We start from the raw sequence: 19908 nt of genomic DNA on the forward strand, positions 1-19908 counted from the left end.
AGTCGTAGTGCCAGATGCAAGACTTACCTTAAAGAAAACAGGCACTTGTGCAGCCAGAAAACTTGAGATTGCTGGTGGATTCCCTTATAGCAACTGCAGGTTGATTCTGCTGAGCCAGTAGTTTTATTAATTTCTAAAGCCTTGCTCATTTTTGTCTCCTCTACCTGCCAAATACTTTGAAGGGGAACACTGTGTTACTTCAAAGGTGGGGATTGGAGGAGCTTGTATTGGAAATTTCAAAAAAGACGACACAATGTCAGTGAAATCAATTAAACGACAAGTGCTGGTTTTTTCCATGTGGAGATGGTTAAATTGTTGGAGGGAAAAAAAAGGGCTTGTCAGATTGCTTATTCCTTTTCTTTTGTTTTTCTTATCTTTCTTTTAAAGTAATAATATCACTAATTTAGTGTTTTCCAGAAATGGAACTTAAGATCTGTGGATATGCAAACCTGAATCTGGATTTCTTGAGTTAAAGAAATAGGAAAATTTATTGAAGGGAATGAAATAAATCTCCATTTGAAATCTCACTATTTTCCAGAAAAGAGGGCCACACCAGGCATTAGTTATACAAAGATTTGTAGGAATGGCTTGTTATTTGCACTCAGTGTTGGGATGGAGGCTGTTCATCATCAAGATGCCCAAGCTGTGTGTAAAAGGCAGTTTGATGTTCATAATTCTTTATTCTGTGTTTCATTGTACCGTAGCAAATGTTTCAGTGAAGGATCTTAGAGTGTGTGTAATTGAACCAAGTAATTTGCAAATAACTGAAAAAACACCTGGGTTTTAAGAATTATTTGTACAGCAAACTATTTAGGTTAACCAGAGAGAACTAAGTCCACTTAGCTCACAAGCAGAAAACTTTGTTCAACAGATCACTTCTGTATTGTTTATCAAGGCATTCCCCAAGTAACTCCTCAGTAACCAGCAAGGACTGAAACAGTTCAAAAGTCATTGCTTCCACAGACCCCTCTTGGTCATTCCCCTCACCTGTACAAATACAGCAGTAGGTATTGTACTGCTACAATTCAAGGTTGCAGTTTTATAAACTGTGGTGCTAAAGAGGTTGGGAAATGAAAGGAACACTTGGTAGATGTCAATTTTAGCTGGAACTGTGAGTTCCAGATGAGCTAGCATTGGGAATATTCAGCATCACCCCAGTTGTGAGTCTAAAAGGAGGCATGCTTTGCCCTCAGAAGAAGTGAGAACATCTTTGGAGAAGTCATTCCCTGGACTGTGTGGCTCCCCAGTTGCCTTTTCTACACTTACTCTTGACAGGCATTTCTGATGTGAGCCAGGCATATTGTAAACAATTAAAACTATGTAGCCTTCAGATCAAACAAGCACGCAACAAGCATCATTATGTTCATTAAATAAAACCTTGTCATTTTGTGATCAATGACAAATCTAGTTTCAAAGGCTTCAAAGAAGCCATTTTTAGCTGAAAAAGGAGCAGCCAAAGGAAAAACCCTCCATCGTCTCCGTTTTTGCAGTTGTAGCAAAACCTATCAGTGAAATTTTGCAAAACACAGTCCTACATATGCATTTTTTGGCACTGCCTAGGGCAAGAATTCCCAAATGGCTGTGTATGTACCACTGAGAGTATATACAGACACCTCAGTGTGGGAAAAGATATGGCACAGAACCGGGACCTGTTACCACTGTCAGTACAAAAAAAGTGTGGGAATCTCTCGATTAGGAATTTCAGTCGGTTTTCAAGTCTGTTTTTGACTTGTGTAGCAATTTTTGAGATTGGGGGGGATCATTTAAGTAATTGTTCTCTGCATTCATTATTTCCTCTCTTCTTTTATGTTCTGTAAAATACTTCAGGTCCAACTGTTCCACAATTATAGTTCACCTCCATTCATACCAAGACCATCCCAAGATCTGCACTGTTCATTTGGGTATATGTTTCATGTATGATAGTTTATTTACAGGTGATGCATAGCTTGATGGTTTCTGTTTTCCTATCTTTTTTGAGGCAGAAAAAACCTGGAAGCCATTCTCTCAAGTCTGCTGAGAGATGCCATTTAGGGCACTGGTCATGTCACAGCAAAAGCAACTGGTTCACTGCTATAAAACCTGTTCAGTGTGTGGCAATGCTTTCTCCTCTTCAGCCCTTTGTGTTCATGCTTTTAACCTTAAAACCTCATAATTTCACTGCATATGTCTTTGAAGGGTTTATTGCACTAAGATTTTGTTTACTGGTGCTGTTTGAACAGAAATTACTGTTTTATAGAGTGATTATTGCAGTCACCAGAGTGACAGAATTTATGAGAAAGAATGCATACAGACACGGATTTGCAACTTTCATTCATTTCACTGCTGCCACGGCATTTTCAGGTCGTGTCTACTGTAATTTCACATCATCCCCACCACATCCTTCCTTCAGATCCGCACTTGCAGAGCACCTTCTGTCTCTGCTCACGCTCTCCAGCTGCCTGGAAGTGGGGGTGGTGCTTGTGTCTTGGCTTTGTGTCCCCGGTGTAGTTTCATGATCTTAGAAGGAGGGCCAGGTTAACAAGCTAACAATTTTTTAAAAATGCCTTTGTTTAATAGAAATCACCTTTTCATAAGACTGAGCTATGGAGCTGCAACTTTGCTATGTAATTTAGTCTACTTGAATGCAGAGCCTTGAAGAGAATTGATCACATCTGGTAACCATAAAAGTAAAACTCAGGTGATTCTTCAGTGTTACCAGAAACCTGATGGAGGTACAGCTTCACTGAGGAAGTAGTGTGTGAGGTAGTTTTAAAACCAGTCTATTTTGATATGAGCCTTATATAACTGCTGTGGTAATACAAAATATCAGGAGGGAATTAGCTATCTGTTGGAGAACTGATTGGCATGCTTCTGTTGGGTTTGGGTGGTTTTTTTACCTACAGTTGTATGGGTGGATTTTTTCAAGAGGGGTGACCAGTGCCATGTCCAGCAGCACCCACTTAAAACAGTTTTGCTCCACTGACTTCTGTTAATCAGATCTTGTCTGATAAAATCTTAGGAAAGTTTCTCACAAGTGCTGGAGGTGTGTGAGTGAGATTGCTCCTCAGTGACAGTGTAGCAGGAGTTTTGTGTTTCCTCATCTACCAGGTGCTTTGGTAGTAATTTCTCAGCATCCAGAGAAACAGTAAGCTAACAAGTTTCATTGCAAAAACACAGCTGAGTTTTACACTGAAAAGTTTCTTCTCTCACATGCTGTGAGGTGAGATGTTGCTCTCTGGGGATCAGGTCTGAACAAAGAGGTTTAGCTGTGTACACAATCATCTGTCTCCTGGCAAAGATGGGGCTTGAGATATGCCAGCAGCCAGCTGAAAAGTCTGTAAGATAGAAAATGCAGTAATGAGATGTGAAACATCATACTTGAGTTTATGTCTGCCATAGATCCACAGGCATGCTTTTCCACTTTTTTATTTTTTCCCTCCATGTTTGGTTGCCATTTTTATGCCATCCACTTGTTGTTTTAATCAGAGACTGTGTTTCAATTTTTCTGAGCTGTTGACTTGCAAACTAACTGCTGGGTTTTTTAGCAGTCACCTTTAGTGCTCTTGGACAACAGCTCAATTTTCTCATTTGACGTAGATGTACTGATTTATCTGTCATGTATTTTTAAGTTCGTTCTGTTTTAAGAAAGTTGTGTTACCATTGTTGGTTAATTCAAATACACTAAATATAAATAAATTCTGATTCTCTAATTCTGGTTAATTTTATGCCATGTGTTTATAGGGATACATAGAGATTTCAGTGATTAGGCCCTACACATCTCAGGCTGTGTATGCTCAGTGCTTGATTTCCTCCTCATTGTGTTTTGCAGTAATGTGTTTAGGTGTCCTACAAAACTAATAACCAGGGAAAAACACTGCCCTGCAGATCTTACAGTCTACTTTGCAGCAAGAGGTCCAGGAGCTCGTAAACTAGACCAGGACATAAAGAGCAATACAGAATAAGAAATTGAACTAGAGATTACATAAATGATGCTGCAGTTTTTCAGTGGAAGTTTTTTATCTGTCTTTTTTTTTTTTTCATGCCTTGTAATCCTGTGGAATTCTGTTCATAGGTGAACCTGCCATTCCCTAAAAAGTGTCCAAAGCATCCCAAGCATCCCCCAAAACTGGGAGAGTGCCAGAAAGGGAAATTAGGGTTGGGAGGGGAGAGAGTGGGAGCTGTTAACAGGAAAAAGAGAGAAGCAGCAGTAAAATAAAATGTGTAGGGGGAAGGGAAGAATCAGAGAAATACATACCTTGGTTTCAAATGTGGGAGGCATTCTGTTTCTCAGCTTGTTTTTGCTAGCTATCTATGTTAATAATTGAGCTAGCTGGAAAAAGCATCTTGAAAAGAGAGAAAGAAAGCACTACTGTCATGTGAGCCCAAAATCACATCTCCAGCCTGCTCACAATTGGACATTGCAGTGATATAGGGGAAATCCCTTAACGGACAAAACTATAAATGAAACTAGTGTTGACAAGGGGAAGAGGCACAGCTATATTTAACGGAAGCATTTTCATTTGAAAGCTGCTTTCTTTTTCTTTTCTTTTTTTTTTAGGGGGGTTTGTTTGTTTTGGTTTTTTTTTCCTTGTCTAGTTGGTGGAGACCATAAGGGCTCTTCCTGTTTGAGACAGTGCATGGGTGGTTTTCCCCAAGGCTTTTAATGTTAGATTAATGCTCTGGAGACAGTGTGATGATAAATGGGTTCCTACAGTTATATCTACATCCTGTTCCCCCTTCCCCCCCTCCCGCAGCTGCCCCTCTGTGCAGTCTCTCTGCAGTGCTCGCCTCCATACCCAGCAACAGTTCTGAGCAGCTTTAGCCAGAATTTAAGGCAGCACTCTGTAAAATCCGCCTGCCAAAATTCTTTAATTTTCAGTGCTGTCACCTTCATTGCCACTTACTCAGACAACGACAAAAATGAAACAGGGAAGAGAAAGACTTCTGGCTGAAGTACAGGCCACCTCACCGGTTTGTCATCTGCTGTGTGGCAGATCCCAGTTAATTACTTTTGCTATTGCTGTTCATATACAGAAAATGGGTTTACAGGGGTGGCCTTTTCGTAGTTTCACGTTTTAACAGCATTGCTCTGCCCATCATATTGTACTAAGCAATAAATGAGCAGAGGATTTGAAATCTCTTCCCTGGTATAAGGGAACGACTCCCTTCTGTCAGCTGCATATATGCCTTGATTTTACACAACTTGCATGCTGGTAGGGATTTAAGTGTCCGTCTTCAGCAAACACTCAACACTGAAATTCAGCAAGAGGAATGGATATTTGAAGTACTTTTATATACTGGACCTGCCCTTGTGGCTGTTGCTGGCGTTCACATGTTTTGGGGGGTTTGTTTCGGTTAGTGCAGTTATTTTTCTCTGCAGGCATTTCCATTTCTGTATGCCTTCTCCTATGTGTGCAGAGGGGGGATGGGTGTTCAGGGTGGCTCAGGTTGAGCCCCACAGCTCCGAGCAGCCAGCCCACACCCTTCTGCTTACACAGCAGCGTCCCTTAGATCTCAGGACAGAATTATTTTTAGACCGTGAAGGTGTATCTGACTGGTGCATTTAGATTTCATATCATGGCTTCCTCTTCCTGCTCTCAGGTTTCTCCCACTCGGCCTTTACCTTCGGTATCGAGAGCCACATCAGCCAGTCCAACATCAACGGAACACTAGTGCCACCTGCCGCACTCATCTCCATCCTCCAGAAGGGGCTCCAGTATGTGGAGGCCGAGATCAGCATCAACGAAGTAAGTACCACTGCTGCCACCCCGCACGCTGGGACGTGCCCAGCAGCACACCCCAGCACCCCCAGCACGAGCCACTGCCCAGATTCTCCTCATCTGGTTTGATTTTATTGCTCATACTTTCCCCAGTCCCAGCAGGGAGCCAGACAGCTCTGAGATGGAGATGCGTTTCAGGTTTTTTAGCTCTGGCAGGGAGGCGTTCTCTGTGCTGCTTAGATGGATATTCTTGGATGTTTCTGTTACCCCAGCCAACAAATCCAAGGTATACAGGTTATTGCAGCAAACAAGGCCCCTGTGCTTACAGTCTTGCGTTTTCAAGGTCATAGCAGAATTTGGCAGGAAAAACCTGCAGCACAGGTTAAAACTTCTCTCCCTGACTCCTCCTAACAGGCAGCACTGTTCACAAGCCATGAGAAGCCTGATCAAAAATCCACAGAGGTCAATGGACAGTGATTTCAGTGACTTTGGCCTAGATCATATGAGATGAGGCATCATGTACATGGTGGAACAGCTGCGTGTAAATTCTGAATGTGGCTGGGGTGCAGGTTTTCTGTAGAGATTGTATGAACAGCCACAAACCGTCTCTGTTCTCCTTGAACTGCCAGTGGAAACAAGGAAGGGATATGGGAAAAGACAGCGGTTTTGCCCTGCCAGCCTTAAAGATGTGGTGCTTTGAGAGGGAATGAAGCATGACGGATAAGCAAGTGCTGCATTATAAGATTTTTACGATAAATATTTCTGATTGACAAACATCTGTAATAAATATTAATATGAAGAAGCTACTGCTTTTTCTTCTATACCTGGATGTAGCATGTGAACAGCATGAGTGAGAACAAAGGAATATAAAGTAGAGAAAAGGCTGTGTTTTTTGCAACGTGTAGTTTGGAAACTCTTTTGTTTTTATTCAAACATTCTGTCTGTTTTTTTCCTTTTATGACTCGATACTGTATATAAGAATTGCATATGTGTTATTTTGTAATTGGAGCAATGACATTTGACATTCACGCCAAGCTGCACTTTGATGCAGTTGTAATAACAAGCCAGTATTAGGAAGCTGTCTCAATTTGCTGCTACTTAACATTTTGCCCCATGCCTGAAATTAGAGCCGCACAGTTTGAAAGTTCCAGCTCTGAAGCATCTATATCAGGTCAGGTTGTAGGGGCCTGCACTTACTCAACTTCAGTACTTTCCTTAAAATGAGAGAATAATCTGAAAATATGCCTTTTGTCACCGTTAAGATTTATGTTGCTCTCATCATGGTTTGAGTCAGGTTGAACAGGGCCCTGAGCAACCGGGTCTAGTGGAAAGTGTCCTTGCCCACAACAGGGATGTTGGAACAGTATGACCTTTAAGGTCCTTTCCAACCTAAGCCATTCTGTGATTCTGTTCAAATACATACTGCTGAGTATGTTACAGCAAAGCAAAGGCCATTCTTGCTACATCTGAATCGCAGTGAGGACTACCACAGGTGCTTTTCTATGTGTCTTACTTAGAGTGAGAAGTAATCAGTGAATCTATAAACTAGTGTGTGTAAAATTATTGTTTCTGATCTATTAAAGGGCAGTCATGTAAATAGTCCAGTGAGCACATTTACAGATGAAAATGCAAGATGTCAGGATCTGTTGGCAAATACTTTGTTTATTATGTAGCAGGACTTTGAGTCAAGATTCAAATAAATTTTGGCAGACATAAAAAAATGTTGAAGAGAAAGAGATTATGATTTCTTCTCTAATGAGCGTCTCCTCCTTTTTCTTCCCCTTGAGGAAACAAATATGCATTATCTTAATATTGTAATTATAAGGGGTAATTCAACAACTAGTTCAGGAGAAAAATTCCAGTCAGGCAAGCAACTATTATTCTTTATTAACTGTTCTCACCTATGGAAGATTATATTGTTTACCAGCTACATCATCTATCCTATTCTTACTTGCTCTTCTTCAAGAACAAATCTTTCACCACTGAATCATTATTATTTCAAAGAATTGAAGGGAGTTTGCAGAAGATTGACAAAATGGCACTTTACAAAGACTACTAAATTCTTTCCCCTGTATTTAACATAATAGGAAAGTTGAAGTGAAGAAAAGCTGAGTCAGTATAGTCTGTATTAAGTCTTCAACAGCCCTTAGAAGTTTACTTGGTTGTTGAAGCTGAAGCCTAATTTACAGAAATCAAAATGAAAGTCATAACTGTTATGAATAATATAGTGGAATAAAAGAAAGATAATCATAAGGCTGTCTTGTATGATCAGGTGTAACTGGTGGTGCTGGGCTGAAAAACACTGTGTAAGAAACCACTGAATCTGAGCATACATCGTGTTTTGGGTGAGGTTCATTATGCATCATCTCCTTCCATTCTATTCCTATGCTCCTGCAAGTGTAGGAATACAAGCAGTTTAACCAAAGTCTGTTTGCCTTTGTCATGGCTTTAGACAGGACTTTTTTTTTTCAAACAGAAAACAAAGTGAAACTTTCTGTCTTTAGTCAGACATATTTTTTAAAGCAGCTTAACTTCTTTTGCATCTATAAAGCATTTATATGGTAGAACTTTCTATAAAATTCCAACAAATTACTTTTTCACTGATCAGGTTTCTGAATGGACTGTGAGTGCCACCATCACGGATCTGTGAGAAAGGCAGTTCATAGTCCTGTGGCACTATTGGTTAAGTCAAAGTGTAGTATCTTCACACAGCCTTGTTTTGTGATTCTTTGCCGACCTGAGTGGTGAGGATCCTAAACTTGGGGTTTCCCTTCTGCTCATTTTCCCTGCAGGATGGTACAGTATTTGATGGCAGGCCAATAGAGTCCCTGTCTCTGATAGACGCAGTGATGCCTGATGTCGTTCAGACCCGACAGCAAGCGTTCAGAGAGAAGCTAGCGCAGCAACAAGCCAGCGCCGCGGCAGCAGCAGCAGCCACGGCGGCCACAGCGGGAGCCACGACGACTGCTGTTTCCCAGCAGAACACACCAAAGAACGGAGAAGCCACTGTGAATGGAGAGGAGAATGGGGCACATGCAATAAGTAAGCCAACATGCAGCTGCCTGCCACTGCTGGGCAGTTTGTGTTTCAATAACATTCTTGTACTTAGTTGCAAGGTGGAGTGCAAGGTGTGCTTTCTGCTAGGTGGTAGAACTAAGGGGAATCGTTCCAGGAGGGTGGGGCATTTCTAAAGAGGCTGCTGAGTAAAAATAGTGTTTCACATCGCAGTGCTGCATTTTACCTGACTGACAATCTGAAAACTTCAGATATGTCCAGAAGTGCAAGTTGAAAAGTGGATCAAGAAGTGGCGCTGTATGCTGTCTCCTTGGAGCAGGCCACTCAGACTTTATTATCAGCCTTCTAGATGCTTTTAGAAACTGGATAAAAACTGGGCTGTACCCAAAGCTTGTCATTTTGGTCAGCCTAGGAGAGAATTGGATTGAGAGGCTGGGACCTTGTCTTAGTTTGAAAGACAGATGTCTGCCAAGGGAGGCAGGAACCTCCCTTGGAATGGAGAATATGACCCCCTTCGCTCAAAATTATTGTAACTTTGAAATTAAGGGGCTTTCAGGCAGAGATATGGGAAAAGGAATAACAGTTCTTTACTAATGCATATATGTGTATATGTATTACAAGGCAAAACAAACGACAACAATGTCAGCAGGTGCAAACAGAACCAGAACCCTGTAACAGCCTCCTCTGGGCTGCAGGCACTTTCCCTTTGGTGCAGTTCCGGTCACAGCCGCCAGGGGCGCTGCTGGCTTCCGGCCGGGCAGGGCGGGTGCGATGATTCCCCCACGGCTGCAGGGGGCGCTGTGGGGCGAGCTCGGCTGCCTCTCTCCACATGGTAAAGGCGGCTCAGCCGGCGGAAGGGATGGAAAAGGGGGATTGCTTTACAAACCCACAGGAGCAGTAGGTCCCGGTGCCTCTCAGGAGAGCAAAATGAGCTCTCACAGGAATCTTGGAAGCAGCAAGTGTAGGAGAAGGCAGCAGGAGACAGAGCCTCACAGTAGTGGTGAATTCGCCCCACAGCAAATGCAGCCTGTTTCCCCTCCAGTACAGACAAGCGAGAGGGAACTGGGAACTGCACTCAGCCCCTTCCCCCAGCCCAAATCTCCCAGTATCTCTGCCCTCCAAGAGAAACCCCTCAGCTAAGAGAGTAGCCAGCTACGCCCCTCCCCTGAACTGTGGCAATTTCTTTTGTCTTTCTGAAGTACGTGTTGTTATTGTCTCATATATTGTCTTAGCAATATATGGGAGAAAATTCCCTGAGAGAAGGAAGCCAAAAGGAATAATCCTAACTTCCAATAGACCTACAAGCCCTATCTGTGTAGTTGTTGTGTGACCTGTGCATAGCCTTTTGCAGAAGCTGTCCTGTCATCCATAGCCTTGGCATGGTCTTTGGCCCCGTTTGGCATGTTCCACCTTCCATTCTTGTGTGGTGTGGTCAAGCACAAGAGCATCCATATCCTTACTGTCATGGTCATTAGCCCAGTTGGGACTATACCAAATACCCATTCCTGAGCAGCATTGCCAAGCACATGTGCCAAGGACCATTCCCAGCAAACAGCTTGGATGCAGCCAACCCGTCTTGAAGGCACAGAGGAAAATTGTTCCTCGGCCTTTTATTTAACAGCATGTGCTTATTCATGAAGTCTGCTGCAGGTATCCAATTGAAAGCCCTACCTTCCTGAGCTTTCCTTAGTCTTTGGGATCAGTCGGCTCTCAAGAGTGCTGAATTCACCTTTGTTCATGGGTGGCTGGGGGAGACTGTGCTTATGTATCAAACATCCAAAGTCAGACGTATCCAGCATGGAGTGTTGGGACCTACCTAGGTGTACCTTGCTCCTGATGACTGTGCTAACACTGTGGGGCAGATGGGATTAGTGGTTCTGGTTTCTGTGTGCAAGGCCCATTGCGTACTTGCTGACTTCTGGAACCAGCCCTTTACTGCCCAGTTGTCTTCTAAGAAAACTCTACAGGAACACGCATGGCAGGTTTTGTAGGAAGTCCTAACAGCTCTTTGGCTTAGACAAGATCAAGATTGTAGTCAGGTAACAGATTTTATTAGTTCTGCAGTGTAGATACCTCTATCAGTCTCCACTTTCTCTTTGATCTGAATAGATTTCTCTGTGGGTCAGTGGGAAAAACACTGTCAAACCAGGTTTTCCTTCAGACAATTCCAGTTAGACAGGTTAGTTTCCCCCAGTAAAACTGCAGTTATTTTAATGACATTTTTATTTGAGAAAGCAAACATAAAAAAGATCTGAACATTTTAAAAATATTAATCTGTTCTTAGACTATGGATTGCATATGTTTTGCTTTCAACTAACCCTCTGCTTTGAAACTTAGCTCATTTCATATGTGAAGGGATCAAACAGAAATTAAAGTACTGTTAAATGTACCAAATGCTGACATTTTGTCTGTTGACACATCTTCAGCTGACGTGAAAATTTTAGGGGACTGTCTCAGGGCCAGAAAAACCCAAACTCTTAAGGTAGAAAACTGGTCATCAGTCCATCACTGTAAGAGAACCACTCAGACGTATTTCCTTCTGATCCAAAGAAATATATGTACTATTGTATTAACAAAACGAAAGCCTTAAAGATCAGTTCATGTTTATTGCCACACTGTAAGCCTTGATGTCTTAAATCTGACATTTTCTAATTTAAAAAAATAATAATTCTCACAGCTATTTTTAATAGAAGGGTTTTCACAAACAGATGCAGGCCTTTTCTTGGAATGTTGTGGAGGACTTTTCCTGGGAGAAAAAAATAATCATGGGAGACCTACTGAGTGGAAAAGACTGCTGATGTGAAAGCTGTGAGAAACTTCCCAAACCTCATTTTTTACTGTTGTTGTATTCCATAGACCTGACATATATTGGCGCAGGTTTAAATAATGTGCTAGTCCTTAGTCATAACCTGGAAGTCACCCAAATATCAGCCTTTTAAAAAAGGCGGGATGAGTGGAGTGGGAGGAAGAGATATTTTTGAGAAATTACCTAGTTTGCATTTATTCTGCCATGGAGTTCTCCCTGACACTCTTAAGTCTTTCCAAAAAGGTTTTAAAATATTTTAATATAATATGATGTGGTTTTTTATGTGGCATTACCAATACAATATGATAGATTTAAGGAAGAGAGGAGATACAAAACAATAACAATAGTTTGAGGTGCAGATTCAAACACTAAATAAAAAAGTTGCTGCCTTGTCTTGTTGCTTTCCAAGTAATGTTCTCAGTTTTAAGTCACTTTAAATGTTACAGGAAAAAATAAAAGTCAGCAGGTAGAAATGGAGCCAAACTTTTCTCAATGGAGCCAAACTCCAACTCAAATATTTTTGTGTCATTTGTTTCATTATATTTGCAAGGATTGGCTTAGGTTTAAGAAAAATAAAGCTCTGGAAAAAGGATTGAGCCATGTTCCTTTACTAAAACTACAGCCATAAAGAATAACTTCAGTGAAAGGCCTTTTAAAGATTTAAATTAAAAAAAAATAAAAAAGAAAAAATATATTTCCTGAGAAAAGACAGGGTTAACACTCATAAGATCTTAAAAATATCAATTTTTTTCTTTGGAGGAAATAGTTAATATTACTTAAACAGTGTGTTAGAGTTTTTATTTTTACACTAAAAAAAGCCCTCAATCACAGTACTCTGGGGTAATATGACTTCTAATTTCCAGTCATTTGGGATTTTTAATACATTTGAGGAAGAGAATTATAATATAATGTAGACTATAACCAAAGGTCCCTGACCTTTAGAAAATGTTTTGCATTAACTCCTTCACTATGTGTGTGACCTGCAGACTTAAGTTTTTCACCTGAGGCTCTGCTGCACTTAGTAGAGATGCCTTCTCTTTCAGAGAACCCCCCAAGGGCAATTCTGTGCAAATAAGATCTTAACTGAAAGCTTTCTGCTTGGAAGGTACTTTAAAACAAAAGAAGCCTGTTCTTGATGGTTACTGCATCTCACTTACCTGTTTATTCTCATTCCCCATGCACACATTGTAGCTGCATCCATAGGAGAGCCAAATTTTCAGGTGAGACCAGGGCTCCCAAGAGCTCGTGCTGCATAAGGAACTTGTCACTTAGGAGGGTGCTGGTTTCTGCTCAGGGGTTTCTGCAGGTTTTTTTTGGTGTTATCATAATTGTATCAGTCATATATTACAAGTGTCTATCTGAATCTGATAAGAACCTGAGGCAGTATCACAGAGGCATGAAGTGTCCTGTTTGTTCAGTGGGTCGTTTTAAGTTTTGTGCTGAACAGTAATACTCTAAATATGAATGTTCCTGACTACTGATGCAAATAGGAAGAAAACACATAAAATGTGAACATTTGCAAATCATTTATGAAAGGCTTCTCATTCTTCCTTCTCTTTTCTCCTAAACCACCAAAGCTGTACTGTAAAAATCATTACTGGAAGATGCAATACAAAATAACTCTGCAGGTATTTCATTCCTCCTGGAGGCTAGTTGGTCTTGCATGTACTAATACAGGTATCAGCTAATCAAGGTTGCTTTTTCACAGCATGACTATTAGTGGTTTTTTTTTTCACAGTGGTTAATAACATTCAAAGTGTGTGTCTTGGTTTTTCCATCTGGCCACATGCAAATGAAAAATATTCCTGAGTATCAGATGGCTTTGCTCTGATAGCACCTCTTGACTCTGGGACCTTGGAGTAATGCTGCTTCCCAGCTGTCATTTGGTTTTAATAGAGAGCAAAAAGCAGCCCTGCCTTTAGAGCCAGACAGGTAACAGTAGGATCCTATGTCGTAAGCATAGCATCTCATTTAAATTTTTCAAATTAAAGTGCTTGAAATATCTTCTTGATTTACCCCCAGCTTCCAGCTCACACTGTGAGCAGGACACAGATGAATGCATAGCCACTGTCATGCTGCTGCTTTTCTCATGAAAGTACGCTTTAAGCATGGTGAATCTGTGCTGTGCAATAGAGGATTGTGAGTTCTAGGCCTGTACCTTCTGGTGTGTTTTAATAGTGCTTCACTCTTCAGTGCCTGACTGCTTGGAATATCAAAGATCCCAGCTGCTGGTGTCAGGCTAAATCTTGAGTATTAGTATATCTATCTCAACAGTATTCAGTTTAGTAGTCATACACATAATGTATTATCAAGGATAATGCTTATCATAGAGACTCAGCATAGGTATAGATTTTACAAATAGGTATTTCAAGTGTTTATGCAGTGAATCCATAGGTAAAAAGTGTAGTCAAAAATATAGATTATTTTTAATTAGAAATAGGCTGTGAAACTACTGTTAGTTGTTTCTTGAATTTAATACTTGATTCTCTGTAACTGATGTAGATTCCGTCCCATTTGTGGCGTAGCTGTGGCACAGACATAGTTGTAGGGTGCTAACCAAATACACAGTGAGAAGTGCTATTTGTGTGACTCAGCATAAGTTAGGCAGAGCCAAACCAGGTATGTGAAAGCCCAGGTAAGGGTAGACATCTGGAGATCTTCCTCCTGATGGCACTTGTGCAGTGTCACAGTCTGTTTCATCCGTTGATGGGCAATAGCTTAGCAGAGCTGGAGTGTCAGGACAGATGGCTGATTTTAAATGCCATAAACATGCAGCAGTAAGGGAGCATAATTATTCTGCTAGCAAAACTATGGATCTCCATATGTGATTAAAGAATGACTAACTGAAAGACTTAACCCAGAAAGAGAACTTAAATTTTGATCAGTCAGAACAGATCAGCTGGCCAAGGCATTGGTTAGGTAACAGGAGGCTGTCATCTACCCACTCTTGGATGTGCTTTCTGCAAAATGGGCCACACTTGTGTGTGTAGCATCTGCTGTCTGCTGTTTCAGAGTGTCACCTGTCCTTGGATGGTATCTTGTTTGCAGAGGATAATAATCTTGTAATGCTGCCAGGAAGTGTAGCTAAAGCTTAATGAGGAAGATTTATACAGAAGTAGAGGAAGTCTGGAGTAAAAATGTGGTTCATGATGCAAGTTGGAAAGAATTGTTACTAAGAGAAATTCATAATTTTAAATTCACTTTTTTTTGCTTCAGGCAATAAAAGAACTTTATAAAAACAAAGTTACTTAGACTGCAGTCTAAATAACTGAAGAGTTACAGCATGCAGGTTAAGTATATCTATGACTCATTTGGTACCTTTGTATGTATTACAATATCCTTGAGAAGGGTGATCACTCACCATTTCCCTGATGTGCTCCAGGAATGAAGCCCCTGATCCATATGGTTTTTTTGTCTGGGAGTAGCACAGATATTACGGGAAACTGTAAGAAAATATAAATGCTTTATGTTATTTTTACATTATTTTAATAAATCTGTAAGTAATTTTTAATGAGACCAGCTTCAAAAGAAAAACTACACTGAACTAAATGCTGAATATTTGGGGGATGAAAAGCTATGTAGATTTATACAAAATGTTTTGGAAAGCTCTACATTTTGATGAAAGGTCATAAATTTAAGTGGCCTGAGAGAAGCAAATAGAGTAATATTTTCTGTGACACAGCAGAGAGTATTAATTGTGGTGTATATGCTGCTGTTTGCTTTAGGCCTTGGATAGCTAGCATTTTTTAAAACAGACCTAACTGCATCTTGTAAACTATTTGTCCTGATATGTCTTCTTACAGATAATCATTCAAAGCCAATGGAAATTGACGGGGATGTTGAAATTCCTCCTAACAAAGCAACAGTCCTTCGAGGCCATGAATCAGAAGTGTTCATCTGTGCCTGGAACCCTGTCAGTGACCTGCTAGCATCTGGGTAAGACAGTGACTGAAACCAGCTGCTGCAATTAGAGAATATTTAGAGATGCAAGAACTTGCAAGCATATTCAGGATGTGAATAAGTATTCTCTGGGCTGTTTTATCAGCCTGCAGCAGTGGGGTTTTTCAGCAGTACCATACCTGTCTAACAGCTAAGTAAATACAAGTTGATGCCAAATGTGAAGAATTTTTTACATTTAAGGTGTAAATTCTGTGGTTGTAAATACACACAATTTTTTTTTTTTTAGAAATATTGTTTTAATAATTCTGGATAATTCTCAGAATATTTGAAGTTTGTATAATCTCATGCTCTTAGTTATTGATTCACACTGGGGTCTCAGAAAGTCATTGGCATCGACCAGGTTTTTTCAAAAGTGTGGAGGTGGGGGAGCTTCAGACTGGACCTAAGGTTGTTCAGTGAGCTGAACAGTAAGTAGTGGTTTAAGGGAATGGTGGGGTTTGGTGTCACTGGAAGGGAGCCCAGTTTATCCTCTGCAGGACTGCTCTGCAATGACCACCACAGTATCCTAAGTGGGATGATCAGGAGACTGACTTACAAAAGCACTTTTGATCCAAACAAAGTCACGATTGTAAACGTACCGTAAGAGCTGTGTGCAGGCACTGGTGGAATCTGTGTTCATGCTTAAAGTCAAACCTTAACATGAAGGCTAAATTTAACAAGTGTAACTGGGAGCATGGAGTACAGCTGATCAAAGTTTGAGGAGGTAAATCACTCAGAGTTACTTAGCAGTATTAGAATACTTTACTCGCAAGTAAGAGGAGAGTCTTTATTTCTAGCTTTTTTTTACAAAATTGTCTGAATAGTCTTCTTACCTTTGTTCACTCAGTACATGAAAACAGGGAATTACAGTAGAAATAGGAAAGAAAAATAAAATAAATTCCATGTTGGATAAACAGCAGAGATCTCCAAGACAGTGAAGATAGAAATTTCAAAAAATAATTTCAGACAACAAACTGGGATTTTGGAAACCAGAATCCTGCCAAGTATGCTTTGTTTCTGGAATGTCCAGGTCTGATAGTACTTTTAGCATCTGTAGTACTAAGTATCTTCATTTATCAATTTTAGGCAAGTCAGTGCTTGCCACAGTGGACTGCTTCCCTAGGATCCATGGTCCACAGTTCTAGTGTGCATAATTTAAATGATGGAACATTTCATAATCCAGAGTATATGTTGCAGTGTGTGTTTACTCTGCCTCAGGGTGCCAAGCATTGGTAGATGGATGCCTGGGTTGTGATATCTTACAGGTAAACTTGTAGCTTCAGGTAAACCTGGAGGATGATAATCAGAACTATTAGTCAGATATCTGAGCCAGAGGAATGCCCTCTCACTAGCATTTCAATTAAGCTTTACCCTTCAGTGTAATAGGTCTTTGATAATGAGCTTTGCTAGTGACCATGGGGGCACGTGGTTACAGAGTACAATCATGTGCTTTAGTCAAACTAATAGCGGTGCAATGACAATGCAAATAATTCAGATCCATGTGCATCTTGGTCAGATTTTAGCCTGCTTGTAAGAACGAGGTAGGGATGCAGCTGGAATTGGGTAATGCAGCAGCCAGTGCCTGGTAAAGCTTAGTGACTGAAATGGCAGAGAATGCACAGAAGAAAGTGAAACTGAAGGAAGAGAGCTGAGTGAGTGATTATGCCACTGCACAAAGAAGCCTTTGAGATGCCTGGCATAATAACAATACAAGCTTTTATCTACAGGTAAACTCCCAGTTACAGCATCAGTTAAACAAGGAAGAGAAATTCCCTGATCCACAGTATGCTGCAGTTCTGTTTTCCCTTTACAAAGTAATGATTCAAAAAAGAAGGCTGCAGTTAGTCTCATGTGTAGAGCAGCCATATTGTGCTGCCAGGTTGATACTTTTCTTCGGGTTTCCCATCTGCTTGATTGTACCCATCTTAAAAAATACATTTCAAAACTTAGCTATTAGAGGAAATAAAAGCATATTTGTTTTGTTTATAAAGTGACTAATTGAATCTCGATTAATGACTATTTTCCTCAAGCCTTGTTATTATACAGGCAATAGATTTTTCTAACAGCTACCAGCAGCAGTTTAGACAGCAACCTGATGTAATCCTCAACTAAAAGAATAATGCAGGTTCAGAACCTAATCTGAAGCAAGCTGTTTAAAAGAAATGTAGAATGAATTACCCAAAACTAGAGCATTGGTTTCCAGATTTAGTGGCTATGAGAAAAAGGGATTTTGATATTTAATGTCACATCTACTCAACTGCTGTTTTTTTAAAGTGTGTGAAGGCTGGTAGCTTGGTCATATATACTCTCCAGGCTTTGTAAACAGCTATTTCAAAATATAACAGAGAGAAAGGAATTTCTCTGATCAAAAAGCTAGAAATATATATTCTGCAGCTGCTCTCCCCCCTCCACCACATACATAACCCTTAAAGCTGAGGATGGAGGAGACTAAAGATACCAGTAAAGGCTATCAATGGTGTGACTGTCACCAGATGCCTATGAGAAGGATGCTTAGATGTTATGAAGAGAAGCGTTATAATAATAAAGTGAAATGTGTACATACAGTCATGTAAGATGATTAACTACACTTTATGAAGGAAGTCAACATTCCAAAGCAAATAATTGCAGAGTGTTTTAGACAGATGAAAAAATACAAGAAAAAGAGGTGCTTGGTTAAATCTCAAGATTTGGCCATTCCCAGCCATAAACCCAAAGACTGATATCTTCCACTAGTTATCTTTCAACATCTAAGTTTTAATTTCATGACACATTTAAATTGTTGCAGATGGTTATGTTCCCTGTGTAGTGCAGCTGCATCCACATTAGTAAACTAACCATGCCTAGGAATATTCCGAGGCACTGAGGCCAGCTGGCACAGAACGGCTGGTGTCTGTGCTAGCAAACTGCCCTGGCTGCCAGACAAACTGCACATTGGGAATCATCTCTGGACATTGTAACCACCAAGCCATGCCCAGGAGTTATTCAGAGAGAACATCAGAGCCCCGAGCAAGAGTGCTAATTAAAACAAGCCAAAATCTGGCCAGGGAAAATAACCTGTCAGTTTGCTTGTACAGGTCATCATGGTCCAGTGACAGAGTGTCTGAACGTGCTTGAATTTCCCAGTGTGGAAGTGAATGGACTGTGAATGTCAAGGCTGCTAGAGCCTTGAACTCCAAATCCTTTTCCAGTTGAACTTGGGATGTTTCTGTCATTGTGTTCCACTGCTGCTTCCAAGAGTGTGTTTTGTTCTCTGACATCCAGTCACACCCTTCAAGTAATTCACACAGCCATGAAGCAGAGGGACCTGGCCTCAGTCCCAAAACCAACAATAGATTTCTCTGCTTATCAGCTGATCTGTGCCAGCCTCTCTCACGCAGAGAGGCTGTGACTGGTCTCTTCCAAACAACTCTGTGCACCTTTTGCTCTCCCTAGTCAGCAAAGTAATTACCCATAAAAGCTGCTGTCCAAGATCTTTCAGTTCTGGCTGTCTCTCAGAAGCAAGAAAAGATGTTTCTAGGCCACCTGCTGTCATTGTTTCTGGATTTTATATAGTACCTCGGGTTACTGTACTCCTTATATCAGTGGTTTAGGATCCACTGTAAGTTACCTTTCAGAATAATCCTTTTGACTTACCAGGTTGAGAGTGTTGATTTCAGACACCACCCCTCTATGTCAGTGCCAGATACTAATTCTGCCAACTCTAAGTGCCTATTCGTTAGCAGGGGACTATTTGAACTGGTTTCCTCAGTGCATCAAATCAATTAATGCAAAGTGGTCAGCTATTTGAGGAGGTCCACTTGAAGAACCTGTAGTAGCAGAGAATAATGTTGTAGAATCAATGGGGCAGAGATCTTAATCAGGACACCTGTGTGGCACTTCCTTCTACTGACTGCCTAGGAAGAGTAAGCACTTAGTTTGAGACCTGCTTTATTAAGGAAATGTTAGGTGTAAGCAAAAAAAACAGAGGAATTTTCTCCCCATAATGCTTTTAATAATATCTCTTAAAGTAAAACAATAAAAACTCTAACCTGTTGGAGCCAGAAGTAGTAAATACACATTAGAAATATTGTATCTCAAAAAACCCAATAATTTTAAGACTTGCAGGTGAAGATCAGAAATAGCAAGGTTCAATAACCATCTTGCAAAATTCTTTACCCAGCTGCAGCATTGTCAGCGTCTGTCCTCCCAGTTACAGAATGGTGATTTTATATGTCACAAATTAAATTCCACAAACATTCGTCCACCTTGATTCATGAACATACTGGCAGGAGAGCATGAAATAAAATCCTTTCAGAACTAGCCTTCCTAAAATTTGGCAGTCCTCTTCCACAGTGCAGAGGAGTATACCTATTACTCAAGTGTTCGTGACTTGCATTTTGGAATGAGCTGCTTTATCATGTAGATAGAAATGCTTCTGTGGGCAAAGGAGATTAAATATCTTTCTGAATT

The 19908-nt window shown here is 40.6% G+C and overlaps 1 protein-coding gene across 3 annotated transcripts in view; it reads left to right on the top strand.

Moving 5' to 3' along the window:
- Nucleotides 1-19908, top strand: part of TBL1X (transducin beta like 1 X-linked) — a 191789-nt gene that overhangs the window by 149770 nt on the left and 22111 nt on the right. For all 3 annotated transcript variants that reach the window (XM_066313848.1, XM_066313847.1, XM_066313849.1), the window contains 3 exons: nt 5581-5726; nt 8492-8741; nt 15324-15456. In XM_066313848.1, coding sequence (XP_066169945.1) covers nt 5581-5726; nt 8492-8741; nt 15324-15456 — 529 coding nt within the window. The remainder of the gene's footprint in view (nt 1-5580; nt 5727-8491; nt 8742-15323; nt 15457-19908) is intronic.

This window comes from Sylvia atricapilla, chromosome 2, assembly GCF_009819655.1.
Source record: "Sylvia atricapilla isolate bSylAtr1 chromosome 2, bSylAtr1.pri, whole genome shotgun sequence".
Lineage (NCBI taxonomy): Eukaryota > Metazoa > Chordata > Aves > Passeriformes > Sylviidae > Sylvia > Sylvia atricapilla.